Consider the following 27,467-nt stretch of genomic DNA (forward strand, 5'->3'; position numbering starts at 1 on the left):
ATTTGATGGATACCTGGCTATCACTAATATTTTCTGCCACTTCCCTCAAAACTAGTACAAGGGTACTAGTTAGGAGAAGGCCATTGCTTTTGTATGATTGCACCAACCAGCAGCTTTAACTTTGTCTTAAAGAGTAACTAAACCCCAAACCCAATTAAACCTTTTTTACTATTAGATGTCAGGCTTTACACAGATTTGGGTTTGAGGTTTAGTTAGCTTTTAGCATTTAAAAAAAAAAAAATTTTTTTTAGTTTTCTACATCATCTAGTCACCGCAATTTTGCTGGCCTGTTTCCCTTCATCTGATGCTGATCCTCCGTCCTCCATTTGGGTCTGTTAGAATAGAGAAGTGCATGCATTCATAAGTTACAGGATTGATTCCTGTCTATAGGTAACTTTTTGAAAAACTATATTCAGATTAACTCAAAGATATTATATGATACACCACTGCAACATATTTAGCTAATGTTATAGTTTATCAAACGATAGCTTTATATTCCTTCACTCTCCTTGCCGTGCTAGCTGCCAAGCAAATATTAGACTAATGCAGTCATTTCAGTTACAAAGAGGGATAATGTGTTAGGTAGCAACTTCAGTTGAATTGATAAGGAAAATGCCAATGACAAATCTGTCAGTCTACAAGTTAAATTCACTTGAACACTGTTTCATCACTCACGTTGGGTTGAAAACCCAACGTGAGTGGAATTTCTGGCTTCTTTTTTCTCTACATTTTCACAACACAACTTGACAGCTTTGTGGCTCAGATTGAACTGCCTCAGCACTTGATTGTGCATTTGTTTAATTTGATTTATTATTTGATTCTGCATTTTGTTTCATGTGGCCCGGCTTACTGGTTGGGTGGAGTTTTCTGTTTTTAAGCACTGCAGGGTTACCGACTCTCATGTATTTGCTTTCAGCTCCCATCTCACGCTCTCACACTCCCCAAAAAAATCTCACACCAGTTTAAAATATAGCAAGCATGTAAAATAATATAGCAAGACTCAATTTGAGCAAAGTGAATAGGCTATTCAAAGCACATTGGCTAGCATAAGACATGTTTCCCTACATGTCATGATGAGACCAGATTGGCTCATCTGTGCGCGCTATACAGACGCGGGCTGCGGTCAAATAGTCTTTTTTGCTTAGGAAGGTTCCTAACTGAGGCTACGTTCACACTGCAAGTCTTAGTGCTCAATTCGGATTTATTGCTCAGATCCGATTTTTTTGTTTGGCTGTTCACATTATTTTTTAAATGTGGCCAATATCAGATTCCAGTGTGAACTGGTCACGGTCCTGAACTGACCCGCATGCGCAAAAGAACAATAACAAAGACGTCACACGCAGCACGCTGTCGTACAGAAGTAAACATGAAGGCCACTGAAGTCAGCGTTTACGGTTTCATTTATAAGTTGATGTGCAGTGGAAGCCAGCGAATTAATGAGCAGATGACAACGAGGACGAGGATGAGGAGAAAGAGAGCCAAATTTTTAATTATGGCTTTTTGTGGAGCAATGGCTGCTACTTCTGTACGGAGGTGTGTGTGGATGCGGAGTCGGAGCCAGGAGTGGTGGGATCGTGACGTGAATGGCTTCACTGAAACAGATTTCATCCAAAATTTCACCCCAAATACTTATGGGGTCCAACACCTCACTGTCCCTCCACTGACTACCTCCATCGCTGCTGTCTTCCATGTTTGTATTCACCGAGTGACTCCCGCCAGCGCAGAATTGTGACGAATGTCGATCTAGAGTGATGTAAAAGTCACATGAATTCCGATATGACTGTTCAGACTGAGATCGCATTGCAAAAAATCAGACTGTATCTGATTTAGGACCACATATGAAAGTGGCCCAAATCAGAATTGAAAAGATCAGATTCCATGTGATTTGTGCTGTTCACACTGTTATAAATAAAACAGATCTGAGTCACATATGAGCACTTGGGCCACTTCTGCCTGCAGTCTGAACGTAGCCTGAGTGAAATGACCCGGAAGTAAGTGGCAGCCATGATAAGAGCTGGTCGAATTCTCTAAATGCTAAGGAAAGGTGCTTCAATGCTTCCTTTCTTATCTCCTTTAGCATAGGGTACACCAGTCAAGATTAGCATGTTAGCAATCCATGGCAGCAAGCCAACACAGAAGCTCCTTTGGTTCTTGCTGTAAAATGTCTCAGCTCAGCAACCCTAAGTCGGTTTATACAGAAGCTAGCCCAACGGCCGCCGCTCCGACCATCCAGGAACGTTGATTTGAATGGGAATGACCATTGTGGCAAGTATTGTAATTGATGATGGGCATGAAGAGCGATGCGGCGTTGGCCAATTTTCTGTTTGACAGGTAGGTGCCGGTTAGCTTAGCTAGCTAGCTAGGTACCAGCTTTTCTACTACAATGAAGCTATGCTAACAATAGTAGCTAGCTGCCAGCTTACGACACATTAGCTCTGTCCAGAACTCCAGTTACTCCGTATTAGAGTTAGGGATTGCTACCGTAGCCAGCGTGGCTTCTAGATATAAAACGATTCAAAACTCACCACTACTGCAACAGAGGTCGAAAATAAAGTTATTTTCACAGAGTGTAGGTTGTGTACGTCACAAACACACGGTTTTCGTATCATAAAAAATCTAAAGTTCAACCAAAATCTGGAACCAAATGGTGCTAGTAGTAGTTGCAGTAATAGTTGAAGTGGTAGCTGCAGTAGCAGTTGTAGTGGCACTGTATTAGTAGTTTCAGTAGTACTTGCAGTACTAGTAGTTGTGGTAGGTTTTGTTGCAGTATTGGTTGTAGTAATTGTAGTAGATGCAGTATCAGTAGTAGTAGTTGTAGTAGTAGTTGGAGTAGTTGCAATAATTGTGTAGTTGTAGTAGTAGCATTGGAGGCAGTACTGGGCCTAGCGGGCTTAGGCCCGTCCACTTTTCTCATTGGCCCAACCATTTTTCTCATTGGCTCAAAGAACAGACTAGGTCAGAAGACAGACTGGTCAAGCGTGATGCAATTTTCAGCCCAAATACAGGATACAGGAAGTGGAGCGGTTGCAATTTGCACTCATTGGTCAAAGCATATTGTAAGTGCTCGGCTCCCACTCTGCTCTGGATCTTCTTCAGTGCGCTCCCCATGAGAAAAAACTTGCTCTGACAATCATGTTCGTAGTAGTAGCAGCATGAAGAAAAAAACAAAACAAAACAATTTCATTGCAAGCGTTGCGCTCGGTGGATTTCTGTCATTTGTAACTGCAATGGCAGCTTTACTCCGCTGTGGTGCTGTATCGTAATCAGCACAATGTACCTGGAAGGTTGCAGAAGAGAAGAAACGAGATGTAATTTACGTTGATGAGCACAATTTCACCTACAGCAGGAGTGTGTTGCAAGGTGGCCATTGATGGATCAGACCGGCGGCCTCATTTATAAAACTCATAGCATAGATTCCACACTAAAAGGTTATGTGCACACAAAAGAGGAAAAGTACATACAGACAAAAAAATCTGATTCATAAAACTGTGCGTACGCACACCGGCACGCAGTTTTCCCTTTATAAATCACAATCAACTTGAAATATTGCGCATGTGCACTCCGCTTCTCCCACAATTAACCATAGATGGTTAATGAAATGCCCTGAATGAATACTGATGTGCATGTAAATGTGCTTGACTCTCCCCTGTGAACTACAGATCAGTCATTTCCATCAAAACAGTCAAAATTCAGCTTTAAAGGTATATTTCTTTATATGCACTAACTGAAATAATAACAAAAGCTACAAGTGCCAGCTGAAACTTTCCGCCTAAAACTCCCATCCTGTCCTCCATCATTAGCCAGGATGGCTTGGCTGGTCAGTCACTAAAGGTAGTAAACAACACGGAGCAACAAAAAAAACAAGTACAGATCCTGCACAAGTCCGGACAGACACAATGGATCAATGTCGCCGCGGCTAATGTAACTTAAATACCACAGGTAATAACATTACCTGCCGTTTAAGTTTGTCAGGCAGCAGAAGACATGGATGTCTGATAATAACGGCGGAGTGTGGTTCTGTGTGGGAGCAATGGTCAGCTAGCGCGACACTCATCGGTTAAATTACCTATTCCACTAACATCACTTCAATACCACAGTAACGTTACCTACCGTTAAGGTTTGCAGGACAGCAGAAGATGTGGATGTCTGTAAATCGGTGGGTAAATCGGCAGAGAGTGGGGCTCACTGTGTGGGACTGAATGTGGCATTTATCAGTATGTGGGACTAAATGTGGCATTTAGCCCATAGGCGAGAGGCCAACTCTTAGTCAAAGACGCCCTCTAGAGGCCATTTCACGAAGTGACATTTAACAAAGAAACGGGTGTATGACTGACTGCCTGACCTGAATATGGTGATGCCCTTGGCTGCGTCGTGGGAGAAATGTAGTAGGAGGTCAACATCACAGAACAAAAACAAAATATTTACCACTCACTGTATTTACTACTTTATTGAGTCGTTCAAGCGCGCTCTACCCATAATATATTAGACTCACCATGCAATCATTTGGCACTTGGATGATGATGCGCGAGCTGTATAGAGTAATTGTGTGGCCTTTTTATTGGAAGTCAAAAGAAACGGTACCCAGCAACTTTTGTTGTTTTGAAGAAGGCTGCCGCGGAGCTGCGCTAGCCAACTCACTGTGCGTTAAATGGACTTACAAACTTCACCGGTGTTTCTACCCTGGTTTCAAAAGATATGAGGGTGAGTACGTATGTGACCCGCCACCATCAAATTACGTCATCGTTTGCAATTGACAGCACGCCGAAAGGGTAAAAAAAGCTGTGCAACTACTGGAGAAGCATCCAGCTGTTTAAACTGCTTCATGACCGATAAGAGGAATCATTTTCACAGCACTACCAAAAATACAAGCACACATTAGCATAACTAGCTGAACATTTGAACAGTTGAATGACATCGATAGCTTAAACTTGTGCAAGAGTAGTTAATTGCCAAAAAAGTGTCAAGAAGAAGAAAATATGAGTGTATAAGTGTTGTGGCTAAAGCGAGCACACTTATAAAACCAGACAAACAGAATACATGAATTGAAAAACTTGTGTTACTAGTTACCACAAACAAGTAATCTGAGTACTCGAACACATTACAAAGTAACGCTTCACCCCCAACAGTGCTGATAACACATATTGCAATGTTATGTACTGTGTATCAATATTGACAAGCTGACCGAATGAGATGTCTTCATACTTAGAAATACATTCATTACTGCTGCGCATAGACTGGTATAATCACAGAGTCTCATTTTATGATTTCTGGTTTAGTGTACCTGACGTTGGCGAGAGGTCCGGTGCTCTCAAAGTTGACCCTGGTTTCTGGCTCATCGCTGGAGGACTTGCGAGTGTCAGAGTAGGAGGACACGCTATTGAAACGGATCTTGTAGCTCCTGGAAGGGAGGCAAAAGCAGAGCGATGAGAAACACTGACCAGCAATTCAAGGAATGAAGTGTAAGAGTGTGCAGGTCGAGGGGTTAAACTCACTTTCTGTCTTCTGTGTTGGATGTTGGGTGGCGCATCTCCATCAAGGCAGCTCCAAATTTCTACAATGAACCAAGAGGGGTTTTTAGTGATCCATATGCATGACACAATGTGTGTGGTATCTGCCCTGTATTGCATTAATTGGAGGTATTGGTATATAAGATGTATACCTCTCCATTTTCAGGTGGATCCCCATTGCCAAATGTGCTGGTCACCACTAATACCAGCGTCTCATGCTCCAGGTGTACCACGTCATATTCGTCCATTGACATGACCTGCAGATATCAGAAAAAAATAATTGTGCAGAGGGAATCTCAGACTCCACTTATTGTATGGTATAGCCTTTTACTCACACACACATCCTCGACACACTCCACATGACAGATGACATGAACGTGTAAAACAGGACTGAACCCGTGGCTGTTGGCAGAGCAGGAAGTTGTAATGACCACTCTGTCCTCGCCTTTAGCGAGCTGATAATATGCTCCTGCCGTACAATGAGCACCCATGATGCGTACCACTCAACACGATGCACACACACACACACACACACTGTAGTCTGAGAAAAAAGGCTTTAGCCCCACAACAAGGAGGATTTGCCCCTGGCATTCACATCTGCCCACAATCCATCTATACACCCACTCACACAGACAGACACAGACGCATCCAAACGCATGCATGATGTCCCTGCTTGTATGATTGATCACATCGGGAAATGGGAAGGGAAAATAAGATATGTCCTGGAGCAAATGCCTAGATGATTGAAAGCAGCGCACGTTTCCATTTTTCTTTTTTTTTTCTCCCTTTTTTTTTCCAAACAGATTTACGCAGCCAGGGGTGCTTCCGGATCTTATCTTAAACTACTGCTCAACGCTTGGTTGGGTAAATCTCGTCTCCAACCCGCAGCACTTTCCTGCGTAAGAGGAGAGGAAAATGTGACGAAAGACACACTTTCTTCCTCTCTCATCGTTCTACTCGGCTAGCATCTGCTTGGCCTCGTTAGCCAAAGAGAGAGAGAGAGAGAGAGAGAGGGGTATAGGGAGGATGATTCCTTCAAACTCCTCCCTTTCCATTAGATATCAGTACAATGATGCATAAACTCATGTTCAGCTTTCAGATGAGGTGATGTGAGGCAGGGGCAAGGGTACCTTTGCGGCAAAAGCGTGCTTGAAGATTTCACAGAGAGTTTTGGCATAATCATGAGATTTTCCTGTCTCGGTGGCATACAGTATGGTGGCTTTCACCCTCTTGGCCATGGCTTGGCCCATTAGTTTGGCGGAGAACTTCACAGCCCTAGAGAAAGAAGAGAGCGAGATAACAAAAGAGAAATGGAGAGAGAGAATGAGAGACAGAAAAAAAGAGAGGACAAGAAACTGAATCATACAAAGACCAGTGATTCGAGGGCACCAATCACAACCTCCACTACCATTACCAGAAGCCATCCTTGCCTACTGGAGATAGTGAGCTCTACGATAGATGGTTGTGTGCTTCACTTCGGCAGACATCATGTCAAAGTAGCAGATGGATAGCAATTGTGATTACCTTGTTTGTCATATCCTCAAGGCAATTATATTAATAGCACAGAACACACACATACACACACACCTGCACACACTAACAAAAAACTAACAAAGTTCTGATTACTCCCTGAGGGGTTGATTAGATGAATTACACCACTGAGTACATCAACTTCCTTCCCCTGTCTCTCTAACTTGTCTCGGGAAAGTGATTGCTTGTTTGGCCATATATTATCATATTCGCATCCTATATTATCATTGATATTCAGTACAATATCTAGTCCACACTTTACCCTTGAAACTACCAATGCAGGCGAAAGAGAGATCCCTAAATTTGGCTAAATCTTTTCGCCTGCCTAATAATTTCTGTACGAATGCAGACTCACTTGGCAAGCTTCTTGAATCCAATGGCTCTTTTCTTGGTGGGTGTCCCATTGACTCCTTTCCACACATGGTTATTCCAAGGATCAGACTTTGGCATATGGGAGAAGAAAATAGTGGCGGTCTTTGTTAAAGGAAAAATCCACCCTTGGATACTCTTACACTGTTATCAATCTGTGATGTTCAATACATTCCAGCAGTTATTTAGTAATGATGCGTTCTATTTCAGCTTTGATTTCCTGCATTTCCCATGACTTACCATGACAACCTCCAGAGAAGTGGTGTGAACTTGTTGCTTTCGATCAAAGATGGGCATATAAAAATAGCTTGCCTGCCAGGCAGTTTGGGAACATTGGTGCATGTCTATGATCACGGCTGTGCTCCTTACTTGAAATGCAACCTGTCTTGTGGCTGCATTGCATAATGGCCTATTGAGGATACTGTCGGTGGAGAAATTGGTATCTTTGGCTCTTGTACGATGGATTTCATCCTGTATGATTGTTAAATGTTGGTCAAAATGGTGAGTCTAGAAAGAGGCCCTTGCTCTTTTGATTCTGAGGGACTGACATCAAAACCTGATGTTTATTAATTATGTTTGCTGAAAATTGTTCCCCTCCATTGTGGTCTCGCTAGAAATATCTTGATGTGACATCACGTTGTTATCCGTGGGAATAAGAAAAATACCCCTCACAGGACTTAAACATTACAAACCTTCATCCCAATCCAGTAGTCAATTTAACATCAACTTGACATTTCCTGGTAACATGACCCCTACTCCTCACCTGGTACTCAAAGGAGGGGGTGAGGCGGTAGTTGAGCATTTCTTGGTGGAAAACTGGCGTGATACTTCCCGACATGGGAGGCACAATCCACACCCAGTCTCCAGGACAGCCTCCTCGCACCCGGTACTCATTCTCCATGTGTTTCATGAAGGACTCTGTGGCCGAGTGGTGATCTACTATGGTCACTTTGGACAACTGGAGACAGGGAACAGGGATAGCACAATCAGGACTTCTTTGTCATTTATGAATTCTCTTTTATGCTAACTAGTTACATCAGCATTAAAGTCATAATCTGCAAGATCTTGAGGTTGTTTTTTTTTATTTTGGTGACATCTTTGGTGAGTGGTCACTTCACAATCAAACAGTGTGTGACATCTTTTTCTGGTGGCACTCTTTTCTTTGTTCAGCCATGGTGACTAAAGCTGGTCATGCTAACTATGTAGTTCTTCTTTTATTTATTCCAAACAAATCATCACTTCTTGTAGGCCAGAGGGATTTTTCCCCAGAAAATACCTACTTGACACTGGGTGTTTAGAACAGCAAATGTAAAAGCTTTCATGAGTCTTGGTTGAATTTGTATTGTGTTATATCAATCAGAATCAAATGTTGCCTATTATTACTTTAATGTCTCATGCTGATTGATAGTTGTCTCAGAATATGGAGACAGTACTTGCCCATGCTAGAATTTTAAATGGACAACGCATAAAGAGGAACCTACCTGGAAACTGTAGAGAACTGCGATGTTGATCTCCACCAGTGCCTGGTCCTTCCATAGGGAGGAGGTCTTCCTGGTATCTAAGGCCATCATGTTAGCTACCTCCTGTACAACAGGAAACCATAACATGACAGCAGTGTTTTAGTGCAGCCATGATGCTATGACAATGATTATAACTAGCCATAATTGGTGAAAGGCTCTATTGTTTCCTGTTTCAAGTTAGTCTTAGGCAGTGTTGTAGTACTGGACTCGGATTTGAGAAAATCCATTTCAAAATACAGCCACTGATAGGATGATGTAACATTGGTGAGTGCGTGCTGCCTGGAGAACATTGCCAGTCAAGTGATGGATGAAGATGCTTCTGCCACATATTGTGAGCTTTGGTTGCACAGATTTTACAACTGAAAAGTGGTGCCAAATGTTAAACTCACATAAGGACAATTGAGGAAAAGACTGGGACAACCACAAACTGGCATGTGAATGGGATTTTTATGTTTTTCGTTTTTTCTAGCATGGATTACTTGAATTCAAACTGTTTACTCAGACTGGAACATTGTACATTTCAGCTGTTGTGGCAGTATGTGTCTCATTCTTCTCTTTAACCTTAATGAATCTCCATTAATGAAAAATTAATAACCCCTTTCATCACAAATGCAGATGCACAAGTGCAAATTGCATGCTTCAGTTGTAAAACTAATTCACCAAGGCTGGCACCCTTCGCCCTAAAGCGCCCTTTATAATTGGAGCGTTCTCTGATCTGATTTGCGATTCTTGGATGGAAAACTCTCTGCCTGGCTTGCCTGACTGCTGGTGACGATGCCTTCGTCTAGCAGAAATGACAGCAGCCATTCTGAATTGCCAAACTCTTTGTGGGAAGTCTTTACGGCACTTTGTAAAGGTTCTAAAATAATTTGGGGGAGTAGGAGTTTCAAAGTATTGGTGAATTGCATGCAATCTCAATTTGCATAGCCTCACTAATAAATAAATATATAAATACCATGACTCATTGCACATGGTTTGTGAATAATTGTGAATAATTTGATTTGGTCATTTTGGTGAAATAGCGCATGCTCTGGGCCCCAGATTCAATCCCCCTTTCCAATGGAGCACGGCTTGGTCCTTTGGCACAATACACTACCTCCAGTATGTTGTAGCGTGAGCTGTCGCAGAAGTCCCTCACGCCAATCTCTGTACCCATGTACCAGCCACTGAAGGGGCAGCCAGTGAATTCCAATCCGCCAACTTCCAGCAGCATGTTGGAGACTGCCGGGAGGCCGTACCACTTCAGGTTCAGATCCTTGAACCACTCATACCTGGGCAGAGCACACAGAAGAAGGATAGGGTGAATTCACTATTGAGAGACCCCAAGGATTCAGGGAGTCACTGGAATTAAAGATAATCTGAGCTGTAGCTATTTCAGCTTTCAGCTCAATTCAGCGTGCTCCCATCTGAAGTCAGGGCAGTATGGGCATTGCTTACGAATTTACCCCTGAGGTCCATACTGTGAAAGGAGCGCAGCCAAAACGAGCATTTACACAGAAAAAAACCCTGGTGACAGCTTTTCAAAGCTGGACTTCTAGGCTGGACCTCCATCTACCTCCTACTACACACAGTCATGCAGCCTCTCAGGGGAATTGACAACGTTGCTTTTTGGCTATTGTTGCCGAGCTGGGCCTAGACCCATGTAATGATGAGGCGCTGTTGGTGGCCGTGGCCTGTGCCAAGCTGCTGCCAGAGCTGAGGGCCAGTTGATGCAGGGTGAGGAGCAGAGATGCCAGTTTTGGAGGAGTTTGGCAGGGAGATCGGTGTGTCAGGGGATGCTGGAACGATCTCTGTGGCTTGTAGTGATGCTCTGTGTGTCTGAGAGATGGAGAGCATAGCAGCAATACCCAATTCTTTACTGTGATTATGGACATGACGGTGATGCGACAGCTACAGTGCCAAGTCCTCAAGGGCGTTATAGATTTGATACAATGGTCTCCAATGCAAGTGTATTGTCTAAAAGTTTTCTCAAAAGTAGTATACATGCATAAGAACAAAAAAACAGGAGAAAATTGCTAACGAGCCCCATGGTTACCACAAAAGTTGGCATAGCAACTAATAAAGCATGGCTCACTATGCTTTATGGGAATAAACAGCACAGTTGGAATGTGTCTGTAACCAATCAGATTGCTTGGCTTAAAACTACCCGTTGTATAATAGGTGTTACTGAAGGATATGTGAGGGATGTGTGAGTGGGTGGATGGCTTTGTGTGCAGGCACCCATGTGCTTGTTTCTATATATTCTGTATATTGCTTGACAGAGAAGGCACCCTGTATTGTGTGTCCTGTAATTCACTCCAACTCACTTTGGGTGTGTGATCTGCACCTCCAGGATGAGGTCTTCAGGGATCTCAAACAGTTCAGGGTCGTTTCCGTTGGCTTGCAGCAGGAGGGGCAGGACATCAAAACGTCCCTTTGGAGCCTTCCATCCCTGCTGTATGCAGATCTAATGACCAAAACCAACATGTTAATTGAGCACAAATTGGTTTTTCAAAGTTCATTTTGTAGCATAGTGCATGACTTTAAAATACCGCCCCTTATGCATACCTCAGTGAATTCAACGTTGGCGGGGTCTCCCAGGATCTGTCCGTCAGGCTGTTTGTAGCCTGCATAGCGAATCAGCTGACTGTTCCACACCCGGAAGTCATGTGTACCATCTGTCCTCTGAGGAAATATGGTAATGGCCGACCTGCACAAAAAAATACAGTGGATTAGCATGTTGATAATGTCTAATATTTAAATCCAGAGCATTTATCTGTATGAGATTATTGCTAGCTATGGATTTACATGTTGGGGAAAAAAACTGTGTAAATTGATGTAATTTTATGATGATGTGTATGGAGCACGATGCTATGTGGCAATGCAATGCATTAGATGGTGTATATGAATAACTACTACATGAATCAAAAAGCTTGCTTAGAGATGGTAGGCGTTATGCACATAATCTGAAGGCATTTTTAATCTAAGCGGTTATGTGAAAGAACCCATAGCAGGGCCAACGCTTAGCCACCTTTGGTCTGTTCCTGAACCCTATGGTGTTTTAATGCCATGACCGGGCAAAAGTGTTAATTCTCCTAAGCTGGTTGTAAATCGCAGAGGCGGGAGAGCAGCTGGTGTGAATCTGGGCCAGTGGCGCTTGCACCGCAGTCCACGTCTCCAGAAACAATCTCTCAGCTTGGCTCGGGAAACCTGGTGGAAGTGGTCAAATTGATGGGGGGTACAGACTGTGCATAATTCTGTACTAACAGACTTTTAAAATATATAGCAAATGACAAATCTTTAATCCATTTTGTCATAGACCTATTTTATAATGTATGAATTAGCCTACATCACTTTCATGTAAGAGCATCATTCCAAAACGAGATATCCACCGCTTGGAAAAAAAACTCCTAGTCTTAGTAAGACCTTTCCATGCAAAATAGTTATACATTGAGAACAGAATCATCTTTGTTTATGAAATATTGACTGATTTTCAGTAAGCAAAATGTTTCCAAAATCAATATATATCATTTTGGAATGACGCCCTTTATGTGAAAATCTTTTGTGTTTGGTTCTGTTGAAACAGCCCAGACTGAAAGAGCCAGAGCCAGAATGCTGTGCTGGGTCCTATCAACTTATGTATCTGAGTTGTCCTTCCACAGCCTGGTCTAAGTGTAGTAATGAGTCAGAAGCCATCCATCATCCAAGAAGTAAATATGAGGTGTCACATGTGATTAGGACTTGGCAGAGAGCGAGCGAGCGCTGAGCAGGTCTGACAAATGACTGCTTGTTAGCGAGGTCTGCCGCCTCACCAACAAGGTGATGATGGGTGCCGAGACATTGACACTAGACAGGGAGCAGACAGTGTCAGAGATAGCGTTAAGAGATGGAGCACGCATTGACAGATGGACAGTGGGTCACGTCAGGGTAGTAAGAGACGGAGAGGGGTAATGAGATGCACGGAGCGACAGATGGGGATAGGAACAAATGTACCGGATGGAACAAGGAAAGTTGAGCAAGAGGGAAAAGCAGACGACGAGATTTGGGTAAAAGGGTTGAGCAGTGTGTTTTCACCTCAGGTTCCCTTTGTTGGTGGCGTACTTGATGTGGTTACAGATGTAGTTGTACATTCCGTGAGATGTTGTGCAGTCTCTCGCGTCAAAAACCTGGAAAACAAATGTGGAAATGAAAGTTGTCACTGGGGCTGTCATGTTGGCTTACAGAGAATGCTGTTTCAAAAGAACGTTGATGTTAAAATAGTGTTGTGTCACCATAGTGCAACCAGTGAAAGAAATCATAAAGTGTAAGAACTCAGTTTCTTCAAAGTGAAATGGTTCAATATTTTTTTTGTGTTAAACGGTCTGTGGTTGTAACACCACTGATTATATCAGCGTCAACCATTTAGACACAACTGATTGAACCAATGTCAGCCTTTTTATATGACACTATAGACACTATAGGATTAATTTCCTCAGAGTCCATCTCATACTGTAACCTTCCCCACTGTCCTGTCTAACAGTCAAAAGCAGCGTGCAAACAGTACAACAAGGTAGGGTTTAACTGCACCATGACTTTAGGTATGTATCACCTGTAATTTGGACCATTGGATCCTCCCTACACAACGGGCGGCGTTCCTCCAGGCGTGCTTGGCTCCGTAAATCAGTTCGGTGTCTTTCAGCTGGTACGTTCCTGACGCCTCGATCTCCTTGGTCACGTCCTCCAGCCTGTCCACATGGGCCTTGGAGCCGTACCTGGAGCCAGGACCGTCACACAGAGGGCAGGAGAATAAGAGGACACGGATATACAGTAGAGGAGGTATTTACTTTGATTTTTTGTACAGATCCCCAGTGTATTGTAGGTCCATGACTGGGTTTGTTACAATTGTCATCTATAAAAGATCTTGCTCATTTGGAAGGGAGAATGCAAAAAAAGTGTTAAAAAAAACAAAAAACATCCATTATTGTACTAACAAACTCAGGGCGGACAGGTATATGTAATTACACAAACATTTGTCAGAGCTTCTCTGGAGACAGAAATAATCTTATTGGATTAGAACCACAGTTTTTCAGAGTTAGAGCACAAACTACCTGGCAAACTTCAATGGCAAAGAAGCAACTCTGGTCAATAGGCCAAATAAAAAATATGAATGGCGATAACTTCTTTTTTCATTCAGTTCATTCATGAGTTTAAACTAGTTAGTTTGAACTAGTACCGCTAGTTTGAACGTGGAAGGTCAGCTAGGCTAATTGGTTAATTTAGATAACATAGTAGAACTAGATTGGGTCTTTTCAGTTAGTTGCAAGAGTGCTAGGCTTGATAGTATTAGCTTCCTCCTCTCTTACCTCTTGCCTTTTTCACTGTGCTTCAGTCTAATGTTGCTTAGCCAAAAAAACTGTTGCTCTTTGGCTCCGCCCATTGTTGATTGAACTAAAACTCCAATTGTATTTCAGGGTGCAGCTTCACTAGAGCAGGCTGTGCTTGCCTTTTGATGGAAGTGTAGTACTGGTCTATGAAGTCAGTGGCCAGTGGGAGAAGCTCCTCTTTGGTTCTGACCTCATCTGGTTTGCGGCTGTGCAGGTTGGGCATCATGATGGAGCCTGTACACACACTCTCGGCGCAGATCGGCATCTGAAAAGAAAATTGACATCACAGATGAGAGAGGATTTTGTGGGGTAATTCCTCTTCTTGTTGTTGTTTCTTGTAATGTTCAGCTGATTCTCATGCCAAATGCAGTTGATGACCCAGGTGATATTGGCATTCATGGTACCTTTCTGATAATAGCCATGCAAATAACCGGAAAAGTTAGTCCCCACTAATGAATGAGACAGGGGCGACAGTGACATGTTTAAATGATCCTGATTTGGCAGAAAACAAAGTGTCGTTTAATCAGTTTTATTTAACCAAGATAAAACATCTCAGTGGCCTTTAGGATTTGTGTTCACTTAAGACACAGGACACAGCTATCACTGTCTCCTGATTGACTGCAAGATGAGAGCAGCATGGCCTCCTATTCATTTACAAAGCCAGAAACTACCATAGGCTGTAACCTCCCTTCTCTATTAATTTTAGATTTCGATTTTAGGCTAAGTGCGCAGTCTCGGTTCTGCTTGGATTGAAATGGATCGAAGAGCAAAACATAATTACAGAAATGCTTGAATGATGCTTTATGCAAATTATGCTTTGTACAAATGGAATAATTAAAAAGACAAATTCAACACTTTAAATCGACTTTCACACTTTAGAACCATAATTTAGCCAAATGAACAGTGATTTCTTTCTAATAATTTCTTTGCTTGTGTTTTTTCTTCTTCTGCCCTTGTTCACAGAGGGTGCTAAAAGTGCGTGCTGTGTGTGTGTGTGTGTGTGTCAGCCCTAACCCTAAATAAAGGTTACTTAATCAAATGTATCATTAGCAGTAGATTTTGTAGATACTTGTGAGGAGATAATGCCAGTGAAACAAAACCATGCATTCCAGTTCCACCTGTTCGTTGGGCTACTCTCTGGCCACAGAATCTTACCATCTTAATATGACACTGAAAAAAAAGATCAGGAAGTAGGCCTATCCTTTAATCTCAAAAGCTCCCCCATAATCAATTGTGCTGTTCTTGACCCCTGACAGGAGGATTTCCCAGAGGATAGGGAAAAGGGTCAAAGTCTCTTCCGCTACTTTCCCTCAGATGAAAGACAAAAAGGTTGAAATTTTGATTAATCAAAATAGATCTTGACCATTTCAACCCCTGTATTCCATTCTGTTAGCACAAATGGCCATTGGAAAATCACTTCCATCAGCACTGAAAAGTATTATGATACCAATGATTAAATTGCCGTTACATAGTCCCATTTAAGCAAATGATCAAAATAAAAGATCAATTTCTGTTAGAGGTTTCTAGCTTTTAATTCATACAAGGGAACTTGACTATTTTATAATTCCTTTCATTACATTTTTCAGAAATGGCTGGCATACATGTTAATGAATGAGTAAGTCAGTGAGTCATGGATTGGTTTCCTTCCATTGAGCAGTGACAGAGAAAGAAAGAGCGAGGCGGGAACGGAGAAAACAAGAAACAGACAGATGCAAAGAGAAAATTGCTCATAGCTGAGAGCAACCTTGTGTGGTCAGTGTAATATGATTAGAGTTGAAGTGAGCTGTCACTTTGGTTTGCTGTAAATGCCTTCACCAGCTTGGAGAGATCGAATGAGCGAGCCAGAGAGGATGACAGAAACGGTAGCGCAAGCATGCAGCCAAAGCGGAAATTTGACAATAACCTCAGCGCTGCTAAAATTGGCTGTCTTGTTACACTGAACCACCCACTTGCACTGTCCAAACACTCAGGCGTTGACCCCTCAGCCCATCCAAAATAAACTTCCCTCCACACCCCATCCACAACCCATCCAACCCTCTCTCAAAGAACAAAAGTTCCCTTGAAGCTGACAACAAACACATCACAGCCACTAAAGCCAAGGGAAAAATGGGAAAGGAAATTGAATGAGAATTTGAGACAGAGAGAGAGAGAGAGAAAGAAAGCGATAAAAAAACAGATAGAAATAAAGGGAGAATAATAAAGACAACAGGAGGCGGAAGAAAGGTAATTGACAACGGGAGAAAACAACTGGGGGAAAGATAAGAAAGGAAGACGAACAAGAAGTAGAGGTGACAGAGTAAAAGGGGAAAATGGATGAGTAGCAGGGAGTGTTAAAAATAAAACAAAGGAATCACTCGTGCTCCAGCACGTCCGCTCATCATACCGCTCTGGGCATTCATGCCAGCCAGCTGTCCTTTTCGAAAAATGACGGATCATCCTCGAATACAGCAGCGTCTGTGATATATAATAAATCTGAAGATGCTATTACAGGCCATTCATTGGGATGCACGCAACAGCCTGTCCGATAAGTCACTGGAGTAATTAGGCTGCTGTTGTTTATGGATGGCTGCGATGTTTTGGGGGGATGAATGCTAAAACAGTGGAGCTCACCTTGTGCTTGGTAGTTTTGGGCCATACTACAGTTGGGAACTTGCTTGCGTGATAAACGGCCAAAATGGATGGACAGATTGGTGGATAGATGAAGAGACATTCACATGTATCATCATAGAAATCCCTGTTCTTACTGAAAGCTCTGCATGCAGCTGTGGTCTGCTGCTGTGTGTTGCTTCACGCTCAAGAGGACATTTTTGGAAATTACTTTTTACTCTTTCCAGTCCAACCTGATCTCACACGAATACGTGAAATGAACACAACTTAACACCAAATTACGTGTTGGTGGCACGTAAAGTGTTAAAAATCTGTGTTCCCAGCATGAAACGGTTGTGCGAAGGAGACACGACTATAAACAGGTAGTAGTCTCACACTGAAGTAGCACAGTGAGGGTGTTGTGGTCGGGTTGGTGGATGGGTGTATGCTTTTGCCTTCAATGCCGGCGACCGAGTCAAATTTTAACTAAGTTTTTCTTATTTAACCATGGCCAAAGCCTTTCCCTAACCTTAACCAAGTTGTTTTAGTTGCCTAGCCATAATCCTAACCCAGACCTTAACCAAAGTTGTTTTACTTGCCAACCTTTAGCTGGAAATGTCTATTGTCACAGACTCCAATACATGGTGGAGGAATGTAATTTTCACATAATTTGTGACCACAGCATGTAAATCTGTAAATCTGACTTTTATGAGATCACGTTGTTCCAGTCCTAGGGAACTGTGATGTGTCTGTCAGCTAGCTGTTTGACTAAAATAATTTTGTTTTATAATACTGCATACCTATACACTCTTTTATTAGCACCCACTTGAGCCATCCATGCTAAAAATGTATGTGCTCATGTTAATATAAGACACTTTGGATAAAAATGTCCACCAAATGGTATATGTTTTGTTGTAATTTCCCAGTGATGTATTTCTGAAACTGCAACTCCATGTGAGTTGTCCTGATGTGGAGTGGCAATAATCTGTGGGTTTTATTCTGAGTGTTATTGTTTCGTCAGTTTTAACAAGATCTACCGCTCCATCGTTTATTGGCTACAGTTCAGGCAGGAGCAAGAGGTACAGTATATGTATAGTAGGAGAGAAGACAGTCTCCTTTGAGTAAGCAGATAAAAGGCCCACAGCGTATTGCTTCTGTACATAAAGACCAGGATACGCGTCCTATTATACTTTAATCTGCTTGACTTGCAAATTCTCTATAGGTAAGTCTATGGGGTTGATGCTTGTTTAGATTCAACTGCTACATGTCATGATGATCAGTACCTTTTAAAAAGCACTATTAAAACCATAGATATCAATATCATTCATCAATGTCATTCATTCATCTTCTGCTATTTATCAACCTAACTGTACTTTGCACCTGACTGTGCCAAGGCCGCTACACTGGAACAATTCTTTGGTTTCAGTGTATACTTGTAGTGTGTTTAAGTTTCGTCTACTGTCATACAGTTTGTCTTATCTGGACTATATGTGAGGTCCTGTTACGTTGTGTCTTGAACCTAGTGTGGCAATCCGGTATTGTGTAACTATCTTGTAATGTGTCAACACCAATTAGCTACATCAAATTTCTAGTACACCTGTTGTACTTAATTAAAGCGTACGTAATTAACGCAACTCTGATTCTGATATTGTCATTTCCATTAGTCTTGGTGTACTCTCAATTATGAACTCCTAATTCTATTATGACCAATTCCACTGTGATCATCTTTGTGGTTTATTAATTATATATACCAGTAGTCCTGCTGCTTTTCACTGTAGCAGAGGGTATATTCAGTATTATGAAATGATTATATTTAAAAGCATGGCATAATGAAACAGGGGCATGTCATAGATTTCATTCGTTGTTACTGTTGGCATAGAAACCCTGGCTGTTAAATGATTTCTGGCTTGAAGCCCTGACAGCAAGATCTTTCTCATCACCTGCCAACATGGTTGCCTAAGGATACTGACATTGACATAGACACACAGATAGATAGTACTGTTACTCTGCTGATATTTTACTTAAGTAAAAATACTGGTGTAAAAATCTACTGAAGTAAAAGTAAAAAGTAGCTCATTTAAAATGTACTCAGAAAAAAAGTTAGTCAATTTTTCAAAAAGAGTGCACTGTTAGATTTGATCTTTCCCATGCAATTCTAAAAGGACAAGAGTACAGAATTCAACCTTGATTCCTTTCAACCTCGAAGATTTGGAAATTACAAATAAAAGTGCACAAACAAAGTAAAGCCACATTACTCTTCTCACTTTGAATGGCTCCACAAATTGTCCAGTTTCTGATGCTTATGCAGAGCCACAAAATGTAGTACAATACTTCAGCAAGTACAATACTTCAGCAAAAACATACATTCATAAGAAATGCTACTGACTTTAAAAAAATACTCAAACGTACAAGTACACAAAAAAGCTACTCAATTACAGTAACTTGAGTAAATGTAATTAGTTACTTGCACCCTTGCATCCAATGATCCATTTGACTGATTTTCAGTATAGCTTACCTTGCTGGAGCTGTGGTGAAGAGTGTCATTGTAGACAGTGCCACTCTCCCAGTTCTTCACCTTCATGAAGCGGGGACATTTGGAGGGGCTGCCGTTCAGGAGTGACCTGCTGGGAGAGGTCCTGCCTTGGGCTGGAGGCTGGAAAGAGCACACAGGCATTTAACCAGTGGCGGAAAAAGTACTCAAATCCTTTACTTAAGTAAACGTAGCAAGTAGAAGTTCTGCATTCAAAAGTTTACTTAAGTAAAAGTATAGAAGTATTAGCAGTAAAATGCAAAGTAAAATAAAAGTTTGAAAAGTAAAAGTACTCATTCTGAAGAGTGGTCCCTTTCAGAGTGGTAAATTATTAATGCATTAACCTGTAAGAAGTATTTTAATGTTGTAAGTGGTCCAGGTGGCGCTAAGTCTAACTACTCTAACGATGCAACATATTTTATGAGCTCATTGTATGTTTTGCATGTAAAACCTTATTCTGCAAAGTAACTAGTAACTACAGTCGTCAGATGAATGTAGTGGAGTAAAAAGTACAATATTTCGCTCTGAAATGTAGTGGAGTAAAAGTATAAAGTCTCACAAAATGTTAATTCTCAAGTACCTCAAAACTGTACTTAAGTAGTGTACTTGAGTAAATGTACGTAGTTAATTTCCATCTCTGCATTTAACCATGAATTGTTCTACCAGGGCATTGTATTTGGGTAATGGTTTCTGGCCTCTAAGCCACCTTTGGCGCAAGCTTTCCCTCAAGTTGTTTATAATTGGAAGTCACGCTGAGGTGGGCTGAAAAGAGAGGCAACCCTCCCATAGCAGGGAGGCAAGGAGAAGTGTTTTTGAATGCTATGGTGGGACACGTGATTGGCAAGCTTAAGATGGATTGTTCTCTCTGGGACAAGTTGCACCACATAATTAGTATCTTGAAGTATATTTAAGGGGACTTTTAGAAGCATTCTGAGACAGTGAGATTTATGCAGACCCCCAGCTCTTTCTTCTCAAGGCGAATCAGCTTGTCATTGTTCAGTGCTACATCACTCTCACTGTTTTACAGACTCATGCACAAAAACCACACGCATTCTCTCTCCTCTCCTCTCTAATGCCTCCTCTCTCTCTCCCACTCCAAGAGAAAGGTAATCAACATCATTAAACAGCAGGTTGATTGCACGCTAACTCTTGGCTCACTAGTACAGTTACTGACTGATGAGTGCCTGCAATTTAGCCTCACTGTCAATTGTAAGCTGTCATAAAGAAAAGCACTGTGTGATCGGCAAACCTCAGTCTAATCAATCCCACACCTTGCAACCTCTTTCATCATTTCTTGTGGCTGTGTGAATTGTGCAGTGGAGTAGCTTCTGAACAACAGTGACACAATCACGGTGCTTGCTGTGGAGATGAATACCAACAGTGCCACGCCAATTGAGTCTCATTATTATTTTTTGTCCTCTCAGCGTGGAGAAGGATGTGCAAGTTTGAATTGATTTTGATGCTGCACACACCGAGCATGAACACACAGGAACCAAGCTCTCACTCTAACAGCAGGAACCCCCACTGTGGGGCTAAGACATGCCACATCATTATCACTGAGGTCAGGAAGAAAGACCATTGTGCCGTGAAGATAAAATCATTATCCTCAATCAAACAGGCAGGAAATAAGGTATGGATGTAACAGAAAGGAACAATTTAGCATACATAGACAACAAAAAGATATAGGACAAGCATACTGGTCTGACATCTTATTCAGTGATGATTATACCATAGAAAGACGATAAAAGTCAACTTCCTGGCATGGTGGCATATTCTCTGCTTTGAATGGATCATCAACGGTGGTGGCTGTGTCTCCAGACCTCGCTAGCTGGTGGAATTTGACAGAACACTCTACCACCTCTCCTGTGCAACAGGCTTATTAAACATTAAATTATGCAGCAGCAGAATCTGCAGCTTGAGGCCTAGGACAGTCCTTCTCCAAAGTGAGAAAACTAATTTGCAGGCCATCGTCGTGTCAGCTAAAATCCTTGCGCGCAATGATAGAAAAATTTTGACTCCAATTTTCATAAATCATTTCATTTATATATTTTTTTAAATTTGTTCCTGTCTTGAGTTGATGGTATAACAAAATTTAGCAATGCGTCATCAGAGTAAGCATCAGTGTTTAGCAAAACACCTGTAGGGAAACTCTTTCTGCTGCATGAGTCAGGGTGGTTACATATACACATACAGTATAGTACACACACTGACTCCACATCCCAAATATACCTTTCATGGCATTGACGCGTCAGGCTGTGCAGTACACTCACGCCAACACAAGCACACCGTGCAGCCTCAAACATATACAGCATCTTACCACACCATACATATCCTCTCCAACCACCATCAAGCACACACCCACATCCCCACACACACACACATACACACACACAAGCATGCACATTAACACTCTCTCTTCCCTGCAGGTCTTAGGGCCTGGATCATTTCAAGAGGGCCACATTTGATAGAGAGAGATGGATCAGCAGCAGCTGCACGCATTCATTAGGCCTCTTGGAATTATTTTGCCCTATCCGGTCCCATTGACGGGGGCTCGAGCAACGTCACAAGTGGGTGGATAACACGACCATGTGCAGATTACGACACTATGCTTGCCGACCAGACCTTTGCGTCTGTAACGCATAAGCTGGATTTAATGCTCCACCAGCTTGCCGCCCGAAGGATCTAATACCTAGGTGATGGGATCTTAAGCAAAGGCTTTAGTCTTGTAGGCTGTGAGGCTACATAGAGGTGCGTGCTCAGTTCTCGAAAGGCCCATGAGCATGAAATAGGCAAATAGTGTGGATTATGGTACATGGGTAAAGAGACATTCGGGCAAAGACAGTCATGGACACACATGCATTACACAGCTGTGGAGATTGACTTTGCCAATGTGCATGTGAATGCTGGCAAACACGCACACAGAATAAGGGTAAAGGGTGTTAACATTATTGATCTGTAGGAGAATAGAGATGTCCAGGCTTATGCGTACACATGCTCTCTCTCTCTCTCTCTCTCTCGCACTCACACACACACACACACACATACACAGATAAAGAGACATAAAAACTCTGTCTAAATCATATAGTCGACCACTTGTTTCTCACCTTGTCAGTGTCAGGGTGAGGGTTGTTGAGCACCACCGGCATGTTGTCTTTCAACAGGTCATCAAGCGCTCTGTCGTTATCGGACACCAGCTGGGGGGACGTGCCATTTCCCATGCCAAGGTCCCTGGAAGTCACACACAGTTCGCTGTCAGGTGTGTGCGCACACATCAGCCAAAAAAACACTCTTTTCTTTCACTTTAAAATCCCAGTCAAAACCCACAGGCACGTAAATGCACACAGAGTAAACGAGCTGACCTTCTTCCTCCTTTGCAAATAAATAAAACATGGAGTTGGGAGCTTTCCAAATTGGCGTTGAGTCAGAAAAAGCTTGCACAATGGCTAAGTCATTTACAACAGTCATAATGACAGTAACAGGAGTGAGACCAAATCACAATGCCATAGAATATATATATTTGTTGTATATATTTTATTTGTCCAGGAAGGTTTACTGAACACACATGCTCTTTTTCAGCCCGCTTCACACTAATACATAGTCTATAAATGCATTCACACCTGGGAGCTGCCCAGTACAAACACAGTCTTCTACTGTTGGCAGCTACACTTGAGCACCTTGAGGGTTAGACGCCTTGCTCAAAGGCACGTCAATAGTAGCTGTTGAAGGAAGCATTACTCCTTCACTTTGTCTCTGTCCACATGTTCCCAGCCCATCCAGGAATTCAAATCAGGTTTAGGCTTCTGATCACAAGCCTGCTTCTTTGGCCATTCAGACTTGTAGGAACTACATCACAATATCGCTACGGAAGAGGATTAGGGCCACATGTGAACATTTTTTTGGAGTTCTGAGTTTAAAGTCAAAATTCTGAGATTAAAGTCGGAATTCTGAGATTAAAGTCGGAATTCTGAGAATAAGCTCTTACTTCAAACTCGGAATTCTGACTTCATTCTCAGAATTCTGAATTCTGAATTTAATCTCAGAACTCAAATACATTTTTCATGTGTCCCTAATCCTCTTCCGTAAATGGCTGATTTAAGATAGGTGATTATTAGCTGTAATGCCAATGGTGTGGCAGAGCATATAACAACCCAAGTACATGACTGGCTGCTAAAGGACGAGGTTGCTTAAAAATGTAACTGTAGCTGTAGAAACAATGCAACCATGGTCAACTGGTTTCCTGACTTTCTGGCAATGTGAACACACAGTCACACACAGCTACCCGGAGAGAAAAACAGGATGAAAACAGTGAGAGAACTCTCTTTGGGCTATAGCTACAACTGGGCAGAGACTGAGAGACCACAGGGAAAAGGGGGAGGGGATTTCCCTATGCTGCTGCTGTTGCAAACCACATGAGACGTGAATAAAGACGGCAAACACCATCAATTACACATCAGCGTGTGATTTGAAGTTTGCGTTCTTCCACTCGCAAACACCCACACACGTATCGCCTCCCACTGTCTTTCACACTCCCCCCATCTCTCTCATGAGCACGTGTCCATGCTAATTGTAAATCTTCACAGGCATCCCTTCTCCCTTTCACACTCCCTGTCACACTGTATCTCTTCATTGCCTCAATTCGCGAGAGCACGTTCATCCCCGCAATTCTGGGGATGAGGTCAGAAATGCAGAAACGACAAGAGAAGTTGCGTGTATCATCTGTCATCAATTCTGACTCAGACGGGGAGTGTCCGTCTCATATCGGAGAAATTGTAACAGCTTCTGCTCTAAAAACAAGCCATGAGTTCTAATGTGCCGTTATATTCCAGGCAAATAGTCATCAAGCATAATTTGAGAGATGATACTGCACAAATGTGCCCAGATATAATATTGGCCATTCTGTTCACTGTAACCTTTCTCATCATAACCCCCAGGCTCTATTTGGAACTCCTCAGAGAGCCTTTTTCCATATCTGAAACGTCACAGGCCCGGCCGACAAAATTAAGTTAGCCAACTCCTTCCCAGTGCTGCCCAAATGTCAGCATGTTTTTAGACTGCCTGTAGACTCAAATATTACAAGATGTATTTGAAAGTCCATTTCTATGCACACAGGCAGCCCTATTAACTAGAGCCATCATAACAAGACTTCACTGTGCCTGCTTTGAGTTTTTTTTCTAGGCATATGTCTCCCTAGAAAGCAATGAATCACTCAAGGGGCATTTATGAAAGAGAAGAGGATGTGCATGGATTGGACAAGAATGAGATATTGATTCAAAGAGACTGTAGGCTCAATTTGATTTCAATTGGTCGTGGGTGTACAATAGAAGGTAACTGCGATGCCAATAACAGCAGTACACTGTGCAGACCATTTAGAGAGAGTCGGGGATGGGATATTGGCTTGGACTATGCAGCTTTATGAATCGCTGTCCAGAGGGAACAATCTAAAACAAAGTAAAAGAAACCTTAGCCTGGCATTAGTGTGTCTTCCTCATTAAATGTTAAAAAGCAGACAGGTAAAATATACAGATGCTGCCATTGCAGAAGTCACACTTGTTACTACTTGCTCTCTCAACCTTTTCATCTGATCCTATTTTACTCAACATTCAGGTTCTAACAAATCATGTAAGCTCATCTGTGCAATGTTTGCTCAGTGGCAGTTGTGTTGTCGCTGGGTAGCATAGCATTTCCTATTGCATAACACTGTAAGTACACCGCAGAATCATTTGTGACAGATATCAATTTACACTTCACACAGTAACTTTATTTGTAGTGGCACAGATTATTTATTGCAGTGTTGAATTATTTTCATGTGTGTGTGTGTGTGTATGTTAATGAGGGAGGGAGGTATCCTCGTTAAAGCCTACAGTGATGTGGCAGCTAATCAGTCATCAGATATTATAGTCATGTTTAAAATCTTATTCTGCAATCATGTATTTTATGAATGTTTACAGTACCTCCTACCGCATAGCCTACACTTAGTCCAAACTAATTAGGGCTGAGGAACACATATAAGGTGGTTGTTCTGATTTAGTAGGCATAGAGGGTAAGGCTGTGGAAATGTTTGAATTGTTCAAGTTTATCTTACGCTCTGAGTCTGTTAGTTACAGTATCCCAGGACTGCATCTTTGTTTCTTTATTTTTCATATCATCATTTTTGGTTAATAAAACCACCACCTCTTTTTACATCATACCTCTGCTGTATGATTCCCTTCGTCAACATCCAACATCCTTTTGAAGTTTTTTTTTCCACTACCAACTAGCCACACTAGCATCCCTATTAAGTAGTGGTACATGCAGTATCGCTACAGAATTGTTTGGAAAAAAATCTGCTTTGTTGCCAGCTGACAAGGAATGTTCTGCTGAGTAACTTCTGTTTTGTTACAATATACTAATTGGGTTATATGATGTAACATTAAAGAAAAAATTCACAGCAATACCGATAACTGATAGATTCAGAATAAATGTATGAACTTCTACAATGGCAACCACTGTATGTTCTGAAATATTTACATATATGTTTTTTCATAAGGGGCAATAGAAGCAGTGAGAGTAAACTAAGCCACTTTCTGTGAATGGGAACCTCTCCCTAACAGCTAATGCATGCAAGGCTGGGTCAGGTAATTTAGGGGCAGCAAGATCTCAAAGTGAGTAAACAGACTGTCCTTCAACTAGGAGACCTAGGCTCAAGCCCTCGTGTCGGCAAGCATCCACCCAGCTGAAGTGCCCTTAAGTAAGACGCTGCCTCCCTAGCAGCTTCAGGACTCTGATCTGAGCTCACCCTGCGCTCTAACCTTAACCCGCCCTGTGGAGGGGGGCAAGCACAAAGAGAGTTTCCCTACGGGGATCAATAAAGTAGTATCACATCACACATTACCTGTCCACTTGAATCTCAGCGTCCCTCCTCTCCACATTCCTCTGGCCTTCTCCGTTGATCTCCCTTTTGCTGTTTTTGATGAGGCGCAGCACTGGTTCGATCTCCTTCAGCAGCTCGTTGTTCTCCTCCACCCCGTTGCACAGGAGCGCTCCACGGCCCCCGTCCCTCATCAGCAGGGGGTCCTGGGCCGCAATCAGCGCCTGCACCCCTCCCCTCTGCAGCCTGGAGGGGGTGACGGAGGGAGAGGACAGGTTCTCGATGGCCCTAAGCTGGGGCTCTTTGTTGACCTGCTGCTGCTGCTGCCCAGAGCTGAGGGGGCTGAGCGGGCTGCAGTGCTCATAGGACTTGGAGGGTGGGAAGGCGGGCCGCGTGACCCGCACAGTGCGCTGGCGGCCATCTCCAGACAGTGTGGTCTCCAGGTGGGTGGTGAAGCCCTCAGGCCCACGGAGGATCAGCACGGCGTGGCTCTCGGGTGAAACATTCTTCAGTGTCTCCAGCGCCCGCTCGTAGGACAGGTCCACCAGGGGCTTGTTGTTGACGGCCAAGACGATGTCGCCCACCTGCACCAGGCCGCACTCCTCGGCTGCACCGCCACGGATCAGGTCCGACACGATGACAGGCGGCTTGGACACTCTCTGCTTCACCAGGAAGCCCAGGCCTCCCACTTTCCTCTTGAAGAGGCGCACCGAGATGATGTTGGGCTGCAGCTGGCACACTGTAGGCTCCGACTCCTGCATGGTGCCTATGTGTGTGTGAGTGTGTGTGTGTGTGTGTGTGTGCTTGCGTGTGTGTGGAGTGTGTGTGTCCCCAGGGATGTTTCTGAGCGGCAGCAGCAGGAGGAGGAGGAGGAGAAAGAGAAGTTCTATTAGTTTTGCGGAAATTGCCTTGACTGCATGATTTGTTTACAATGTGCTGATTTAATATATTAGTAAAATAGGGTATATGAGTCACTTAAGTGTTAGAAATGTTTTCAGAACGTGTAATATTACACAGATCATTAAGTCCTACAGATGCAAAATATTGTCATGGACATAAAAAATCTATCCTCCAAATGATGTCCTCCTGGATACCGCTGTGAGCCTCAATATTTTTATCACAGCAACTAATCACTGCATCTGAGTCAGTTTCAATGTTTCTCAGTGTTTGCAAACAGACAAATATTAACTCAGCCAGATCAAACTAGTAGAATAAGTTTAGCTGGTATACAGATGT

At 42.6% G+C, this 27,467-nt stretch overlaps 1 protein-coding gene across 1 annotated transcript in view; it reads right to left on the reverse strand.

Moving 5' to 3' along the window:
- nos1 (nitric oxide synthase 1 (neuronal)) overlaps positions 1-26,992 on the reverse strand; it is a 38,197-nt gene extending 11,205 nt beyond the window's left edge. Inside the window, exons 1-16 of the mRNA XM_071897649.2 lie at positions 26,256-26,992; positions 22,489-22,612; positions 19,370-19,507; positions 14,388-14,533; positions 13,494-13,656; positions 12,980-13,071; positions 11,474-11,615; positions 11,233-11,372; positions 10,023-10,197; positions 8,888-8,989; positions 8,170-8,364; positions 7,393-7,478; positions 6,638-6,782; positions 5,660-5,764; positions 5,493-5,551; positions 5,282-5,398 (exon numbers count right to left, since the gene is read on the reverse strand). Of these exons, the coding sequence (XP_071753750.2) occupies positions 5,282-5,398; positions 5,493-5,551; positions 5,660-5,764; positions 6,638-6,782; positions 7,393-7,478; positions 8,170-8,364; positions 8,888-8,989; positions 10,023-10,197; positions 11,233-11,372; positions 11,474-11,615; positions 12,980-13,071; positions 13,494-13,656; positions 14,388-14,533; positions 19,370-19,507; positions 22,489-22,612; positions 26,256-26,992 (2,666 nt within the window). The remainder of the gene's footprint in view (positions 1-5,281; positions 5,399-5,492; positions 5,552-5,659; positions 5,765-6,637; positions 6,783-7,392; positions 7,479-8,169; positions 8,365-8,887; positions 8,990-10,022; positions 10,198-11,232; positions 11,373-11,473; positions 11,616-12,979; positions 13,072-13,493; positions 13,657-14,387; positions 14,534-19,369; positions 19,508-22,488; positions 22,613-26,255) is intronic.
- Positions 26,993-27,467: the final 475 nt, after the last annotated feature.

Source organism: Centroberyx gerrardi, chromosome 8, assembly GCF_048128805.1.
Source record: "Centroberyx gerrardi isolate f3 chromosome 8, fCenGer3.hap1.cur.20231027, whole genome shotgun sequence".
Classification (NCBI taxonomy): domain Eukaryota; kingdom Metazoa; phylum Chordata; class Actinopteri; order Beryciformes; family Berycidae; genus Centroberyx; species Centroberyx gerrardi.